Source organism: Microcaecilia unicolor, chromosome 1 (genome assembly GCF_901765095.1).
Source record: "Microcaecilia unicolor chromosome 1, aMicUni1.1, whole genome shotgun sequence".
Lineage (NCBI taxonomy): Eukaryota > Metazoa > Chordata > Amphibia > Gymnophiona > Siphonopidae > Microcaecilia > Microcaecilia unicolor.
The window spans coordinates 379,922,486-379,941,819 of NC_044031.1; the positions used below are offsets into that span (position 1 = coordinate 379,922,486).

At 42.3% G+C, this 19,334-nt stretch overlaps 1 protein-coding gene across 2 annotated transcripts in view; it reads left to right on the forward strand.

The window, feature by feature from the left end:
- The window catches only part of CYTH4 (cytohesin 4), a 196,435-nt gene that overhangs the window by 7,937 nt on the left and 169,164 nt on the right, over positions 1-19,334 (forward strand). The window contains exon 2 of one of the 2 annotated variants that reach the window (XM_030210260.1): positions 11,558-11,631. The exons of the other annotated variant lie outside the window; for it this stretch is intronic. Within the exon in view, the coding sequence (XP_030066120.1) occupies positions 11,583-11,631 (49 nt within the window). The 5' untranslated portion in view covers positions 11,558-11,582. The remainder of the gene's footprint in view (positions 1-11,557; positions 11,632-19,334) is intronic. 2 annotated transcript variants of the gene reach the window in all.

A 19,334-nucleotide genomic window follows, 5' to 3' on the forward strand; every position in this document is an offset into this window, starting at 1 on the left:
CATGTCAGCAGAAAATGAATGATATCATAAAAGGTAACATGGAAGAAAATTCATATAACATAGACACGATACAATGCCAGCACGATACAGATGAAACACCTTACATTAGAACATTCAGATAACATAGCAATGATGTTCATGCCATTTGTTCAGTACAAAGAAATGTCTTAATAGGTAGCTGAGGGGGGAAGTGCAGTTAAGATATATAGATGGGGACAAGATGAGTAGTCAAAGTCATTGGAATAAATAGATGAGTGGCTGAACCGAAGTCAAATTATATGTACAATTTAATACGGTAGTTAAAATGTGTGTTGCAGAATGAGTGTATAGTCAGTCACCCTATGTAGTAAAGGCTTGAGAAAAGAGCCAGGCTTTCACATGGTTCCTGAAGTAGAAGTAGTCTCAAGTTAGACTTAGCCCCTCTGGGAGTAAATTCCAGAGTATGGGCTACTCCTGAGAAGGCTCGCTGGCGGGTAACACTTCCTACTATTTCTTTTGATGAGGGTACAGAGACTGATGATCCTTGAGAGGACTTTACAGGCCTCAAAGGTATGTGAAGGGCTGCATTTTTCTTTAGGTACTTTAGTTCATTTTGTAGAATACCTTGAAAATCAAAGACAGAGTTTTAAAACTGGCCCTTTAAATTGCAGGTAACCAATGCAGTTATTTATTTATCTTACTGCAAAATTCTACACTTAGTTTAGGCTCTGTACTTAGTAAAATTATTCAAATTATCTGTTTGAAGAAAACCACACACACTGAACTTAGAGGTACTGCCTATCTCAGAATGGTCATGCATCACCCTTTCCGTTCCTTTTTAGACAGATCCCCGCTGTAAATAACAAATACATTCTGAGCTTGATTTCATTGTTCATTAATCTCTTGAATGTACCATGAACACCAAACATTTTTTTTGTCAACCCCAACTCAATATGAATCAGTGGAGAAACAAGCAACAAATTTAGAGACTGCAATTGCTGATACTGCATGGGTGCAAATTTAAAAGGGACATATGTGTAAGACTATATGGAAAATTGGATTTCAATGCCTTTCTATGGCAGCTGGTATAATGCAAAACTTTGTTTATATCACCGGGTTTCCTGTAAATGTCTTTCTGAATTCTCCCATTCATGTTCTTTAATAAAATATCCAAAAACTGAATTTCTCTTTTATCATAGCTGATCTTAAATTTCAAGTTAGGGTCACACTGATTTATCCATGAATGAAATCTCAATACATCTTACTCTACCTTTCTATAGAAAAAAAACCCATGTCATCAATATATATCCTCTAATAAAATTGATGATTTGTAAACCCATGTTCCTGTGCACTATTCGTAAATAGAGTATGCCCATTTTAAACAGTGTGCATTATTCATAATGACAGCACATCTTTCTTAAAAGATGTGCACTACTTGTAAAGAGAGCAAACCCTTCTTAAATCCTGTTCCTCTTTACCCTGTAATTCCCTTGCCCGTAATGTCTTGTCTGTCTGTTTTACCTAGATTGTAAGCTCTTTGAGCAGGGACTGTCTCTCTAAGTCAATTGTTCAGCGCTGCGTGCATCTGGTAGCACTATATAAATGCTAATAGTAGTAGTAGTAGAAGAACACCCTTCTTATAGGACGTGCACTGTTTGTAAAGACAGCACATCCTTCTTAAAGGATGTGCGCTCTTTGTAAAGAGCGCACACTTCTTAAGAGTGTACACTATTTGTAAAAAGAGCACACACTTATTAAAGGGTCTGCACTATTTCTAATGAAAGCACACTCTTCTTAAAGAGTGTGCAAAAGGCGTGCACTATTTGTAAAGTAAGCAACCCATTCTTAAATGCTGTACGCTATTTGTAAGGAAAGCACACCCATCTTAAAGAGTGTTCTCTATTTGTGCACTATTTGAAACGAGAGCACACTCTTCTTCAAGAGTGTGCGCTATTTGTAACAAGGAAACCCTTCTTAAAAGGGGAGCACTATTTTTAAAGAAAGCACACTCTTCTTAAATGGTGTGCACTATTTGTAAAAAGAGCATACTCTTCTTAAGAGTGTGCAATATTTGTAGAGAGAGCAAATCCTTGTTAAACAGAGTGCACTATTGTAGAGAGAGCACACTCTTGTTAAAGGGTGTATAATATTTATAAACAGAGAACACCCTTCTTAAAGTGTGTGCATTATTTTAAAAGAAAGCACACTGTTCTTAAAGGAGTATGTACTCTTTCCTAATAGTGCATGCATGCATAATGCTTCACGCATGCATGCACTTTGATGAACAGTGTGCACACTCTTTTAAGAAGAGTATGCCTTCTTTCACATTGTGTGCACTCCTTTGCAAAGAATGTGCATTCAATGACATATCTTTCTGGAATTGAGGGGGGGGGGGGGGGGGAATAACCCAGAAAAAATGACAGAAACATTTTTGGCTGCCCATTCCTAATAAAATTATCCCAGACCTCCATGTATATATGCCAGAAAAAAAAATATCGCTTCAATTGCACTGTATACTTCATGAGGAACGAGCACAGACTTAGAGCTGCATTTATTAACTTGCATAACTATATTAGCACACATTAATATATATCGATATACATTGAGGAGATAATTTCAAGTAGCATAATGCAGACTCGCCATGAGGGGAAGGGAACAGGTTTTGGCAAGTGTCTATCCCCCCCAAAAATGATTTACCCAATTGCCTCCCTTTTTTCACCTCAAAGTCATCCCTGCAGAGAGTAGACAACATGAGGAGAGTACTAATGACATCTAACTTGCTTTTGTTGCTGCTGCTGTTGCTATTCCAACTTATTTTACCATAAAATCTCTGAAAACATCTCTGAGACATCTCTGAAAACGTCAGTGGTTCAACTAATCTTCGCATTATCACGGTTCGAGCCACTTCAATCATACTACTCCAAACTCCACTAGTTCCCAATCAGAGTCCAAACTAAGCATTACTACCTCCAAAATTCTCACAGGGGACATTTCTTAATACATGTCTAACTTAATAATCTTACTACGCAATCCCTCTTCACGACACAACACCCGCAACTCCCTCCAGTTAAAATTCTCAGTGCAAAAGAACCTAAATTCAATCAAGCATCTTACTATGTCCATCCAATACCAAGTAGCCAATCTATGGAACCAACTATCACTCCCCTTAAGATCATGTCCTCATTATCTTCAATTCAGGACAATGCTAAAACCCTTCTTATTCTGCAAGGCAGGTCTTTCTTCTTGTGACAAATCTATGTTCTCAGCCTACATTCTTCTGTAAATCCCAGCCATGATTAGGTCAGCTCTTATATAACTGTAAAACCATTATTCTGAGTCCTCTATTCTATTGTAATTCCTGGTCATGACTAGTCCAGCTCTTTAGTAATTGTGATCTGTCCTTGAACTGAACAGGTACAGGCAGAATATAAGAACTGGAAATAATAACGTGAGTAACATAGCAGATGACAGCAGAGAAAGACCTGCACGGTCCATCCAGTCTGCCCAACAAGATAAACTCATGTGCTACCTTTTGTGTATACCTGACCTTGATTTGTATCTGCCATTTTCAGGTCACAGTCCGTAGAAGTCTACCCAGTACTAGCCCCGCCTCCCAACCACCAGCCCCGCCTCCCACCACCGGCTCTGCCACCCAATCTTCACTAAGCTTCTGAGGATCCATTTGTTCTGAACAGGATTCCTTTGTGTTTATCCCACGCATTTTTGAATTCCGTTACCGCTTTCATCTCCACCACCTCCTGAGGGAGGGCATTCCAAGCATCCACCACTCTCTCCATGAAAAAATACTTCCTGACATTTTTCTTGAGTCTGCCCCCCTTGAATCTCATATCATGAACCTTCCCATCTATGGAAAAGGTTCATTTGCGGATTAATTAATTAATTAATTTATTTATTTGTTGCTTATATCCCACATTTGAATGTCCCATATTGAATATTTGAATGTCTGTATCATATCACCCCTGTTTCTCCTTTCCTCCAGGGTATACATGTTCTGATGTTTCCTTTCTGTTATTGCAGAAGAACATTTTGTGATTCTGCTATTGCTTTGGACAACAACTTTATATATATGTATATGAAACTAGAAACAATGCTGCAGAAGTGGGGTTTCAGCATTATAGCCATTTCCTGGATTCAAACTCTACCAAAACAAGTAAACCACAAAAAAAGCAGAAAATAGTCAGAGAAGGGCAATAGAAACGGTAAAGAGAATGGAATAACTCCTTTATGAAGAAAGGCTAAACAGATTTCCCAGATTCTATATAGTGTTACTGGAGTTGTATGGGCAAATCAGGTCGTATTCTGATTTGTGCGCACACAATTTAATTATCTTAACAGCCAATCAGCACTGATAATTGCCATTTCACAGGCAATTATTGACATTAATTGGCATTAATTAAAATTTGCATGCAGAACTCACTAAGCATATTCTGTAAAAGTTCTGTGCGTAAATTCTAAGATGCAGAACCAAAAAGGGGGCGTGGCCATGGGTGGGTTGGAGCATTTCTAAAATCTATGCACACATATAGAATACACTCACTCCATACCTATCTTAGTCGCCAGCATTTACACCAAGTTGTACAATGTGTGAATACCTGTGATTAAATTTAATCGCATGGATGGGCACTATCACACTTATTTTCGAAAGACAAGGATGCCCATCTTTTGACACAAATCGGGAGATAAGCGTCCTTCTCACAAGGTCATCCAAATCGGCATAATTGAAAGCCGATTTTTTTACACCCTCGACTGCTTTCTGTCGCGGAGATGACCAAAGTTCACGGGAGCGTGTCGGCAGGGTAGCGAAAGCGGGACTGGGGTGTGATTAGGAGATGGTCATCCTCGGCTGATAATAGAAAAAAGAAGGGCGTCCCTGACAAGCACTTGGCCGACTTTACTTGGTCCATTTTTTTTCACAACCAAGCCTCAAAAAGGTGCCCGAACTGACCAGATGACCACCGGAGGGAATCGGGGATGACCTCCCCTTACTCCCCCAGTGGTCACTAACCCCCTCCCACCATAAAAAACAAGTTTAAAAATACTTTTTTTGCCAGCCTCTATGCCAGCCTCAAATGGCATACTCAGGTCCATCGCAGCAGTATACAGGTCCCTGGAGCAGTTGTAGTGGGTGCAGTGTACTTCAGGAAGGCAGGCCGGGGGGGGGGGGGGGGCTATGCCCCTGGGAGCAATTTCTGAAGTCCACTGCAGTGCCCCCTAGGGTGCCCGGCTGGTGTCCTGGCATGTGAGGGGGACCAGTGCACTACAAATGCTGGCTCCTCCCACGACCAAAGGGCTTGGATTTGGACGTTTTTGAGATAGACGTCTTTGGTTTCCATTATCGCCGAAAACTGAGGACAACCATTTCTAAGGTCGTCCTAAATGTCAAGATTTGGGTGCCCCGACCGTATGATCGAAACGAAAGATTGTTTTGATAATACGCGTTGCCCCGCCCCTTCACCGGAATGTGCTTAGAGATGGATGCCCATAGAGATGGTCATTCCCGTTCGATTATGCCCCTCCATGTGTATTATATAAATTGTGCCTAACTGTATTTTTTGGGTGACCATTTTTATGACACCATATATAGCATCTAGTCCATTATGGCTCTGCAGCTTGGGGAAGAGAAGTGAGAGGAAACATGACAGAGATTTATAAAGACATGAATGAATGGTATGAATTTATTTAACCTTTCACAAATTCTTGAACTAGGGGTCAGTCCATGATCCACAATTATTAGTAGATTTAAAACATAAGAACATATGAAATGCTATACTGGGTCATACCACAAGTCCATCTAGCCCAGCATCCTGTTTCCAATAATGGCCGATCCAGGTCACAAACACCTGGATGGATATAGAACAGTAATTAGATTACATGCTACCTACCCCCACCCCCCTCGAGAAGAACGGTTTATGAATTTTTCCTCCAGGAACTTGTCCAAACCTTTTTTAAAGCCAGGTACATTAACTGCTTTTATTACATCCTCCAGCAATGAATTCCAGAGCTTAATTATAAACCGAGTTTAAAAAATATTTTCTCCAATTTATTTATTTATTTTGACATTTATACCCCACATTATTCCGAACATACTCAAGTTTAATGTCACTTATAATAAATAAAATGACAGGCAAAGTTTACAATACCATAAACAAAATATCAAGTAAGAGCAGAGTAGCACAAATAAGATACAAATAAGAACTAAATAATAAACCAGATGGCCAGTTACAATCTAAGATACTCCATCAATGGGTAGAAACCTCTCAAAGAGGAAAGTTTTCAGTCTTTTGCAAAATACCAAGTAATCAGGCTGACCCTTGATTGCCAATGGCAGTGAGTTCCACTACTTGAAACCTTGGTATCTAAAGTCCGTAGTAGTAGTAGTGAACCAACTTATAGCACACTTTCTTGCAATCTGGAAGATAAAGTCTAAGGTAGTCCCTAGAACCAGAGGTTATATTGCGTAGGGGCATAGTTATTAAGGGCTGCATGTAATCTGGTGTCATGTCATATAATATTGGAAAGACAAAAACACATCATCCTATATAATAATTTGCACCTCCAACATTCTACATCTGGATGCCTGGGTTCGTAACATCCATTCCCACTCAATGCCCCGCACTCGAGTCAAAACATAATGACATCAGAGGGCAAAACAATAAGGGGGAAGGGAAAACTGGAGACGAGATGATGTCAGGAGGAGAGAATCGCGGGGCATTGAGGGAAGGGAGGGAGGGAGGAAGGGAAGGGGAGGGCAGGGTAGGGCAGAGGAAAATTGATGGACATGGATGGGATGGGAGGACAGTCATAAGTGCCCCGTATAAGAGGCTTGGGGAGGCTAGGCCTCCCCAGCCCAACGGTGACCTTCCCCTGGCTGCTGCCCCCCCAAACGCAGGGCTGCCTGGCGCAGCAGCGCTGCAGCCAGACAGCTCTCAGACGGTCCCTCCGCTCCTTCCTGCCCTCAGCTCCCCGATCGACAGCCCTCCTCTCCGTTCCTCCCTCCCTTGCGCGTGTTTAACCCTTTTACTTTCAGGTGCAGCGACGGCAGTGAAGAGGACAACAGCGGGCTCGCCTCCAGCTTCTCCCTTCCCTCACACAGTGTCCCGCCTTCTGTGATGATGCATTTCCTGTTTCCGCGACGGCAGGACACTGTGTGAGGGAAGGGAGAAGCTGTATTGTCTTCTTCACTGCTGTCGCTGTGCCTGAAAGTAAAAGGGTTAAACGCGCGGGGGGGGGGGGGGTGGAGGATGGAGAGGAAGGCTATCAGGGAGCTGAGGGAGGGCAGGGAGAATCACTGGACATGGATGGGAGTTGCAGGGGGAGAGAAGAGATCACTGGACAGGAGAGGAGGGGAGGGCAGGGGAGAGAGGAGAATTGCTGGATGGATGGATGGAGGGAGCAGGGGAGAGAGCAAATTTGCTGGATGTGGATGGATGGAGGAGAGGGCAGGGGAGATGGAGAGTTGCTGGACATGGATGGATGGATGGAGGAGAGGGCAGGGGAGAATGGAGAGTTGCTGGACATGGATGGATGGAGGGGAGGGCAGGGGAGAATGGAGAGTTGCTGGACATGGATGGATGGAAGGGAGGGCAGGGGAAAGAGGAGAATTTCTGGACATGGATGGATGAATGGGGGCAGGGGAGAGAGGAAATTTGCTGGATATGGGTGGATGGAGGAGAGGGCAGGGGAGAATGGAGAGTTCCAGGACATGGATGGAGGAGAGGTGAGGGCAGGGGAGAGAGGAGAATTGCTGAACATGGATGGATCAGTGGAGGGGGCATGGGACAGAGGAAATTTGCTGGATATGGGTGGATGGAGGAGAGGGCAAGGGAGAATGGAGAGTTGCTGGACATGGATGGATAGAGGGGAGGGAAGTCAGGAAGGAGATGCACATGGATGGAGGGGAGGGAAGAGAGGAGAAATGCTGGACATGGATGGAGTCTGCGTACTCTTTATCTTTTAAAATATACTATAAATAAAAATCACAAAAAAAAGATTAAAACAAACAAAAAAAAAACATAGATTAAAAAATCCGTATCTCATACCCCTGGAGCATATTACTCATTCTACACCCTTCCCAATTATTACTTATCATGACAGAACATTTCTCCTAACGGTTCCCTTAAAAACATAATCACCATTACATGATAACCTTGCTAGCGCCCGTTTTATTTGTGTGAGAAACAGGCCTTTTTTACTAGTTTAAAAATAATCCTGGCTTTAATGGTCAGCCAGTGCAGCTTGCATAATCATGGAGTGGCTCTATCAAAATGTGACACCTTAAGCACAAGCTTAGCTGCTGTATTTTGGACCATTTGCAGCCATTTTAGGACACCTTCATTATATCCAGCATAGATGGAATTGCAGTAATCAAACTTGAGTTAAAACCAAGGATTGAACTAGCTATCTAAAGGTGTCAGACGAGAAATATGATCTGATTCTCCTCAGCTTCCAAAGAGACCTGAAGAATTTTTTCACTACTGAGGAAACCTGAGACTTGATCATGAGGTGGCTGTCAATTAATACACCCAGTACCCAAAGTGTAGTATCTAGGGGATAGGACGCATTGAGGGGAATAATCGAATGGCGCCGGCGAAATACATGGCCGGCGATGTATTTTGGCGGCACCGCAAACAGCTGGCCAGACCCGTATTTTCGAAAAAGATGGCCGGCCATCTTTTGTTTCGATAATACGGTTCCGGTCAGCCAAATGCATTGGATTTGGCCGGGGTTTGAGATGGCCGGCTTTGTTTTTTAGTGATAATGGAAAGTTATGTCGGCCATCTCAAAGCCGGCCAAATTCAAGGCATTTGGCCATGGGAGGAGCTAGTATTTTTAGTGCAATGGCCCCCCTGACATGCCAGGACGGCAACCGGCCACCCTAGGGGTCACTGCAGTGGCCTTCAGAAAGCTCCCACGTGCATAGCTCCTTTACTTTGGAAGCTGACCCCCCCCCCCAAACCCCCACCAAAAGGCCATACAACATATTCTGCTCTCATGGAGGTGGGTATGACATTTGAGGCTGGCATACAGGCTGGCAAAAAAGGTGTATGTTTTTATATTTTTAGTATGGGAGGGGATTGGTGACCACAGGGGGAGTATGGGCAGGTGATCCCCGATTCCCTCCGGTGGTCATCTGGTCATTTAGGGCACTTTTTTGGGACTTGGTCATGAAAATAAAAGGTCCAAAGAAAGTGACCTAAATGTTCGTTAAACACGGCTAATTTTTTTCGATTATCGACGAAAGCCGGCCATTTCTGTCCAGCCCATAACCACGCCCCAGTCCCGCCTTCACCACGCCTCCGACATAGCCTCATCAATTTTGGCCGGCTCCGCAACGGAGTTCAGTTAAACGCGGCCAAAAATTGGCTTTCGATTATACCGATTTGGCAGCTTTTAGAAGATGGCCGGCCATCTCCCGATTTGTGTCGGAAGATTGCCGGCTATCACTTTCGAAAATAAGCATAATTGTCAATTATAAAATTATTGTATACGGTACAGTTGAAGGGGTTGGTTACCACAAGAAATGTAGTCTTATCTCTATTTAACTTAAATTTGGAAGCCCAGAATTCCAACAAATCAAGACCAAGCCTAATCATGGGGACTAGTTCTGGAAGACCAGCCCTGAAAGAGATATAGATTTTGACACTCTCCACATATATGATAGTACAGAACTCCACTGCCTCCAGTCTTTCACCTAATGGAGCCATCATGATATTGAACAGGATTGGAGATAGCGGCAAGCCCTTTTGCACCTCACAGTCAGGAGACCAGGATGGTGAGAGAGAACCTGACAAATTCACCTGATATGATCTAGATTTTAGGAAACCACGGAACCATTGGTGAACCTTCCCACATACCAACCTGAATTCCATAGCCCAAACTGCTGCCAGGAGCCACAAATATTTGCAAGCACCAACTAAACCCATGCTTTCTATAGCTGGGCTACCTTCACCCTACCAACCTCCCCTGACATAAATAAATACTTTGAGTACAGATCACTAGATAAATGATTTGCTGTATAATTAGTACTGGGTGGCCAGAAATGGTAACAGAAGGGAGGAAAGGGAAAGTGCTTCAGCTCAGAGGGTGGCTTAGGGGGAGAGAGACAGGAGCAGTGCTGAGGGGGGGGGGGCAGGGGAGGAGAGAGGAGCAATGTTGAGGCTGGGATAGAGAGAGGCAGGGGCAATGCTAAATGGTATGTGTGTGGTGGTGGGGGGGAGAGAAAGCGAGCAATGCTAGATAAGGGGGTGGGGTGGGGGAGGTGAGAGAGAGACAGAGACAATGGTAATACTGCAAGGAGGAAGCAGAGAGAAAGAGAGGGAAATGCTAGATGATGGAAGAAACAGGGGCAATCCTGAAAGGTGCAGGGGAAAGGAGGAAGAGAGAGAGAGAGAGAGAGAGAGAGAGAGACGGGAACTGCGTGCTATTATGCCAGGGACAAAGAGGGGCAATGCTTGGTGGCAGGGGGTGGGGAGAAAGGAAAGACTTAGGGAAATATTGGGGAATAAGAGGAAGGAGAATGGGTGGGCCAAGGTGAGGGAAAGAGATAGAAAGCTGTAGGTAGAAGCAGTAACAAAAGGGAGATCTGGATAAGAGTAGTATATGAAATCTGAATGGCTAGAAAGACAAAAAATAGAAGAAAGCTGAAAGGAACAGATCAATATTGGAGCGGAATGTAGTAGAGGAGTTGAATACAGATGGAGAGAAAAAATTATAAATGGACAGGAGATGTTTGGAAAGAGAATTAAAGAAGACAGAAAGCAGTAACCAGAGACTGAACAAGTAGCCAGAACAAAGATAGAAAAATAATTTTATTTTTAATTTTAAATGAAGTAATGTGATAACTGTGGGGCCCTTTTACAGAGTGGTGATAAACCCAATGTGGGCTTACCGCTCGCTCTCCCAGGACTACCGCTGGCCCAACACGGCTGGGTTACTGCGGGAGCCCTTACTGCCATCTCAATGCCATCTCACATCCTCCAGCAATGAGTTCCAGAGCTTAACTATTTGTTGAGTGAAAAAAATATTTCCTCCTATTTGCTTTGAAAGTATTTTTTGTAACATCATTGAACATCCCCTAGTCTTTGTACTTTTTAAAAGAGCAAAAAATTGATTCACTTCTACTCATTCTATACCATTCAGGATTTTGTAGACCTCAATCAAGAAAAAAATGGAAAATGAGATGAAATCTTTTTATAGGACTAAATATATTTTGATTAGTTTTCTATCTTTCAGAGGCCAAAGGTTGGGACAGTATACTTGTTATATTCCTGACCTAAGAAAAAAGGTTTCAGCCTTCGAAAGCTAGTTACATTTTTAATTGGACTAACCTAAAAAAAAAAACTTATCACCTTATTTTCCCTTTTTTTTTTATTTGTTAATTTGTAATTTAGTGATTGGAATATTTCAGTTTTCGAAATTTACATCTTTTATCTTTATGTTTTGCACTGCAGAGGGGTGTATGCATCACTGATTCGCTTTCCCTGGTTGCTGCATTATATGCAGAATCTGTCTTCTTGGGGGTTTAATTTAGTTTTGGTGTACATATTTCTATTTTTAGTTTGTGGTTATTTATTCCATACTTGATGAGAGTCTGTCTGTATAACGCATGTATGAAAGAGACCAGGTTCACAGGTGAGCTATTATGGTTTGGTAAGTTTCTTGTATACATTTTGAGTGTCTTTTTGCAGGGTTTTGTTTTGAAAATTAAAAATGCTCAGGATTAGCTCTGTCCACATTTGTTAGTCACCACACAAACAAAAATTCATCTGCTTTAAACAGTGTCTAGCGGTTGAAGGAACGTGAGTTGTTCCCGAGGTGATATTAACAATTTAAATATTTTTTTGTATAGTGAGTTGTAAAGGGGATAGCTTCATTGTTGGGGAATATAGAGTTTGTAATACCAAACTGGAGCTTAAAGGTTTATATTGAAATTCTGACCAGTTCTGTAGTGAAACCAAACTCCACGCCCGCATAAAATAAATTGTTGACTGGCAGTTTTATTGGGTAGTTGAAACTGGCTGGAGAGGGGAAGGTTTCTTTTATGCATAGAAGACTGTGGTGTTTTATTGCAAATTTAAAAGTGGGGGAAAAGGGATTTATGATATGCAGAAATGTTGTTTTGAATTGCCCCCCCCCAAAAAAAAATACCTAGCTTGCCCTCCTGTTGCCAGCCCAAATATTTCTGTCTAGAAACGCCACTGTCCAGCATGACCCCCCATCTCTGCCCCCCCCCCCCCCCACACACACACTTTGTACATTTCTGTTTTCTGTGTGACTTATGTGTCACCAGGTCTTCATGAATGCCATCCTCTATTCCTCATTGTTGTCTTACTAAAGGCCCTGTTTACTAAGCCGCGTTATAGGTGCGTTAACATTTCAAACACGCGTTAACCATGTACGAGCGTTAACTGTGTACGCACCTACAATATTCCTACAGGCAACTACACAACGCACGTGCTAATTGTAGGCACGTTAAAAATGTTAACGTGCCTTAGTGAACAGGGCCCTAAGATTGTAATAGTAGATGGCAATTAAATAATTCTGTTAAAACAAATAAATAAATTGTTGACACCTCATTTGAAATCTTACGTCTGGAGCAGAATGAAGCGGGGTGAGTGGGATGGGCGGGGAAGGTGGGGGGGGCCCCACCAAACTGGTCTTAACAGGGCCCCGCAATTGCTAAAACCAGCCTTGTAGTCCTGTATTTAAGATGGATCAAATGAGCATAGTATTTGAATGTCATCTGCATAAAAGAATGGTGTGAACCCCCAAGCATTGTATCAAAGTTTCCAGTGGAGAAGAAACATATTAAAAAAAAAAAAAAAAGAACAGGGGCCAATAGGGATTCCTGGGGTACCCCAAAGGAGAAGGAAAAAGAATCAGATACAGGAGCTTACCCCTGCTAAAGTACTCTAAGTTCTATCAGTTGAATAGGAAAGAAACCAATCCAGTACCAAACCAGTAATGCCAATGTCTTGGAGTCAGGTGAGCAAGAAAATATGGTCTAACAAAATGAAAGCAGATGACAGACCTAAAGATAAAAGCAGAATATGGATATTTTGATCTGAATGTGTTTGAATAAATGTAATCAGCGTTACAGTTTCTCCTTCCAAGACTTTAAAAGTTCATTCTTGAGACTCCATCAACTAAATTTGTCAGTCGTTAGCACAATTAGACCTACTGAAACTTTTACAGTTGAGGTTAAAAGGGGATATTTAACCACAATGGATGTGTTTAAGCTTTTCCTTCTCCACATTGCTTTGAAATTACTTGCCAATAATAACTGCTGTTCTAGCTCAAATTGCAGTTTTTGAGTAGCATAATATTCAACACAGAATTTAAATATCACCCATATAACACATGTCAAATATTTATATGGAAAAGTCACTGTCTTATCTTTTTAATCCCATAAATGGAACTTGCTATTAAAGAAGATATTAAAAGAACCAATTTTCTATGAATCACAGGATAATAGGTCCAGTTTCAAAGGTCTGGTCAAGATCTATCTGGGTTGAAAAAAAAAGAGGAGTTAAGTGGATAGATTGAATTCACACAAATGGATTTTTGGCCACCTAAATGTAAGCAGATGCTTTCATAACGCATGCAATTATAGGTTAATTAAAAAGAGTCATTCCAGAGTAGTGACTGAAATATATATATATATATATATATATATATATATATATATATATATATATATATATATATAAGCACAGTGAATGTTCATTTCTGCTTTTACATGACCTGAGGCTAGGCATGTCTGGGGGAGAAGCTTGGGCAGAACAATGGCAGAGTCACTGATTACATACATTTTTATTTTCAAATTTCGTTATCGACCACAAAGTTATACAACATAAAACCAGCATTTGCATGAAGAGATCATAAGTGCAGGTATACAAATCATGTTTAAGCCAGAATCATGCAGCAGAGAGAAAGCCCTTAAGATGATTTACAGTGCAATGGAGCCTTGGACTCTGAGGCTCACGCTGCTGCATATAGACCCACTGCAGTACCCTCAAAGTAAACCCCTGAGCCCCCCACCTATCCACCAACCCTCCCTATCACCCTCCTCCAAAACCCTACCAGGCCATCCTAGTCACCACATCACTTCTCTTTCCCCCCTGGACAAATATGGACAAACACTATCACTTATGATCTAACCATACTACTTATAGCCAATCAGTCTAATCCCTATGTCTTTTTTTTTAATAATTAAGGATGTCGTTTCTTATCAAAAGATCAAGCATATCTATATAATGCCTCCAGGTATTCATGAATGAGCACTTTTGATGCATGTTCCCCCAGCCCACATATGATCCACCTGCACGAACTGTTATAAAATCCTCTTCCTCCACTGCCAGAAAGAAAACAATTTGGCAGACACCCAAGATGTCAAAACAGCTTTCTTCCCCAACAACCAGAGCCTTCTGTACCATAGCTTCTGCCCATCTCTAGAGAGCTCTAGTCCTCTAGTGTCATCAAATAAAACCACCTTAGGACTCATCACAGCTGTAAGTCCCACCACAGACTGGCAAGACCGATGGCTCTGTCTCTAAAACTCAGGTACTCTGGGGATGTTCAAAGCACGTGATCCAAAGTCGCTCGAGACTCCACACATTTCAGACAGGCTGGAGACACTGCATAACCTGCACACCATGTTCACACTGGGGCAAAATACCCCACACTATATTTTATATTGCAGGTATCTTATGACCATATAAATCACAAGTTGCAGAATTCTCTCTATTGCTTTTCTAACTTCCCCTCCAGTCAGCACCAACCCAAATTTCATATTCCAAACTGCTGCCAAGGAGCTACATATATTTGCAAGCGCCAAATCAACCCGTGCTTTCTATAGCTGGGCTACCTTCACCCTACCAACCTCCTTTGACAAAAATAAATACTCGAGTACAGATCAATAGATAAATGCTCCTTACTCAGCCCCTTTACATAGCTGTGCAGCTGGAGGTAAGAGAATAAGTCCCACTCTCCCAGTCCATATATTATTCCTTGAGGTCCTGAAAGGAATCATCATATCCCTGTTTTCTGGAACCACAATTTCAATCTTCATCAAACTTCGATACTACTAAAGTGAAAACTATTCACTCACATTCCTGGCAAGAAATGTCCATTACCCCACAGTGCACTCCACTGAATGGCCTAGCATCTTACAGACTTATTTCCATATTCTCTGTACAGAGTGCCCAAAGTGGAACTGTGACAAGTTATACAGGACATGCAGCAATATTATAAGTATTAAGATTAGGGAGATCAATGCCATCCCTTTACCAAGAACTTTACAACATTCTACAGGAGATAAAACTGCACTGCTCTTCCACACAAACCTACTTAGTAGATGGGTTGCCACCTTCAAGTCCCTTTTAAACAAGTGGGGAAACGTACTATAATATAACCCAGATGGATACACTGGTAGAGTAATTCCCAAAAATCTGAAAGATCTTTCTGTCCATTTCAAGGGAAAAGAAACCTTCCAAATGGCCCAGATAACCACTTATAATGGCAATGCTTCCAACTTCTCCAAGTTCAGCTTAAACTTAGACAACCTGCCAAAATCTTCAAATTCTCACATCAACCATTCAAAAGATTGCTTTTAGTCCATAAGGTGTACAAATATATCATCCATAGATACAAATAGCTTAAACTTATAATGCCCCAACTGCAAAAGGCTGTCTTAACTTTGGGGCCCCTTTAGTAAGGCATTGTAGGCCTAACACGGGCCTATTGTGCACTAAAAGAGGACTACCGTGGGACACGCTGAGGCATCCCGCTGTAGTGTTCCACTTAGCACACGTAATAATCCCACACTGGAAAATATTTTTTTTATTTTTCAGCATTGGCAGTGTGCCTATGGGCAGAGAGTAGGTGTTCCTGTGCTAATTGGGTAGCATGGGCACATTACCACATGCTACCTGATTAGCGCATGAGCCCTTACCACCTCCTAAATAAGTGGCAGTAAGGGCTCCCGCAGTAACGGCCACGCACTAATGGGGAAATTAGCATGTGGCTATTACAAAAAAAAAAACAAACGTGGTCATTTTACTGGCATGCTAAAGGTGGTCACAGCATGTGGGAAACCCATATTCTAAACGTAGCATGGGACACATTTTAGCATGCATTAGTAAAAGGACCCCTTTACCTGTGGAGTTGACTGGGCACCGGTGGGCGACTGGAATCTCAACTGAGGCACGGGAGGCTCTGGACTCACAGGCCTGGCAGCAGGCTTCACTGGACCCAAGCAAAGGTGAAAGCTGTAGGCAAAGCTTTACTCCTCAGGATTCCCTGGCTTAGAGGCAGACTTCCACTGGAACACAGCATAAGGAGAAAGCTGTAGGCAAAGCTTCAGGCCATGGCCTCACAAAGAAACAGTAGTAGGAATGAGCAGAACCCAGGCAGGCCTGGGCCTCATCAAGGATAATTTCAAGAACACTGAGCACACTCAGAAGTCAGTTTAAGAAGTGTTCAATGCTGATGACATCACCAGCTTGGCCTCCACCACTCTACAGTGACCCCACAGGTCACTGACTGGAACTGCAGGTAATTTTAGAAGGCACGAACATCGACAATGACGACTGTAACATTTACAGAGGAACTATCCATCCTAAAAAAGGAATATCGATGCCTAGAAATGAAATGGAGAAAGAACAAAGATACTACTGATAAATCCAAATGGAAGTCAGCCATCCGCTGCTAGAAAAAGAAGATAGCTGACTCAAAACCCCATTAAAATATCAACCTAATAGGACAAGATGATCTCGACAACAAAGAACTTTTCTCCTTAGTGAAAACACTAGCTTCCACTAATAAGGATGAACATTCACAGAAAACATGTCCCACTGCCCAAGACCTAGCTGATCACTTCACCAATAAGATCCTCCAAATTAGGTATGAGCTATCTAAAGTTACACCAACAGAGGAACATAGTCCAACCCATAGCTCAACATTAATTGCTGGAGATCCTGCAACCCAAGGACTCAAAACTGATCAAAACTGGGAATCTTTCCAACAACTAACTGTTGAGGATGTAAGATCAATGCTGTTGAAATGCTCCTGAGACAACTTCTCCTTGGATCAATGCCCAAAACACCTACTCAGATCCATCCCTATGGAAGCAGTAAACTGGCTACTCGATAATCTCAATAAGCTGTTAAAAACTGTTTCTCTTCCTCCTGACATGGGCAAAATTGCTCTCACTCCACTACTGAAGGGATCTGGGCTAGGCGTAACATCGCCTGAAAACTACCGTCAGTGGCAAGCATACCTATTTCTATTAACGTATTGGAAACCTATATTAGTAAACATCTCTCTTTATATCTGGAAAATTTTTCTATTTTACACTGATCACAATTTGGTTCAGATTGTCACATAGTACGAAAACATTGCTACTAGTTCTAACTACATATGTCAAACAACATCTATGCAAAGGTGGTCAATGGGCTCATTTTTGAAAGAGAAGGATGTCCATCTTTTGACATAAATCGGCAGATGGACGTCCTTCTCCCAGGGACGTCCAAATCGGTATAATCGAAACCCGATTTAGGACGTCCCCAACTGCACTCCGTCACAAGGACGGCCAAAGTTCAAGGGGGCATGTCGGAGGCATAGTGAAGGCGGGATTTGGGCGTGCCTAACACTTGGCCATCCTTGACTCATAATCGGAAAAAAACAAGGACGTCCCTGACGAGCACTTGGACGTTTTCACCCGGACCTGTTTTTCTTATGACTAAAGCACAAAAAGGTGCCCAAAATGACCAGATGACCACCGGAGGGAATTAGGGATGACCTCCCCTTACTCCCCACTGGTCACCAACCCCCTCCCACCCTCAAAAAACATCTTTAAAAATATTTTGTGCCAGCCTCAGATGTCATACTCAGGTCCATGACAGCAGTTTTAGTGGGTGCAGTGCACTTCAGACAGGCGGACCCAGCCCCATCCCCATCCCCATCCCCATCTATAAGTTACATTTGTGAAAGAAACAGCGAGCCCCCCAAAATCCACCACAAACCCATTGTACCCACATCTAGGTGCCCCTTTCACCTGTAAGGGCTATGGTAGTGGTGTACAATTGGGGGTAGTGGGGTTTGGGGGGCTCAGCACACAAGGTAAGGGAGCTATGTTCCTTGGAGCAATTTATGAAGTCCACTGCAGTACCCTCTAGGGTGCCCGGTTAGTGTCCTGGCATGTCAGTGGGACCAGTGCACTACAAATGATGGCTCCTCCCACAACCAAATGACTTGCATTTGGTCGCTTTTGACATGGAGATCTTTGGTTTCGAAAATCGCTGAAAAATAGAAACGTCCATGTCTAGGGGCGTCCAAATCTAGGGACGGCAAAATTTAAGGATTTGGACATCCCTGATGGTATTTTCAAAACAAAAGATGGACGTCTATCTTGTTTCGAAAATACGGGTTTCCACGCCCCTGGATTTGGATGTTTTGCAAGGACGTCCAAATCGCAACTAGGATGTCCCTTTCGAAAATGCCCCTCCATGTAATTATTCTCCAATTTGATATATCAGCGGTGTTCAATGAGGTTGATCACAAATTGCTACTCAAATGCCTGGATCAGATAGGAATAACAGGGACTGTGTTCAAATGGTTCAGTGAATTCCTTTCAAATTGAAGATATTCTGTCAAGCAAAACAACCAACTTTCCAACTTCTGGTCTTCTAACGGATCTCCCCTCTCACCTATCTTGTTCAATCTATTTATGTCATCCCTTGCCTCAGTACACCTGGTACTTAATAAACTACTATTATCTTATGTGGATGACATCCTACTTCTCTTACCAGTGACAACATCAAACATAGATCCAACTCAGTCTATAGCAAATGGCATGACTGCTGTCAGCACCTAGGCCCTGACCAATAAACTGAAATTGATTGAGCAAAAAACCAAGGTCCTGTGGTTTTGAAATCATGGAGTTGAGGCCCCATCATCAATATCTTTGACCAATGGACAAATCTTTACAGTCAAATCTGAAACCAGAGTACTAGGGATCTTGCTTGACTCTTCACTCACCTTTGCTTCCCATATTAACTAGCTATGGAGGAAAACACTATTCAAAATGAGACATCTATGTCTAATCAGATCATTCTTTTACCAAAAAGCCTTCGCACTACTAGTCCAAATGTTAGTCCTACCTCACTTGGATTACTGTAATGTTCTATTTCTTAGTATTAAGTGTCAATATATATCACCTTGCATTCGTTCAAACCGGAACCGGCAAACACCGTTACGATACTATGTAAGCCACATTGAACCTGCAAATAAGTGGGAAAATGTGGGGTACAAATGCACCAAATAAAATAAATAGA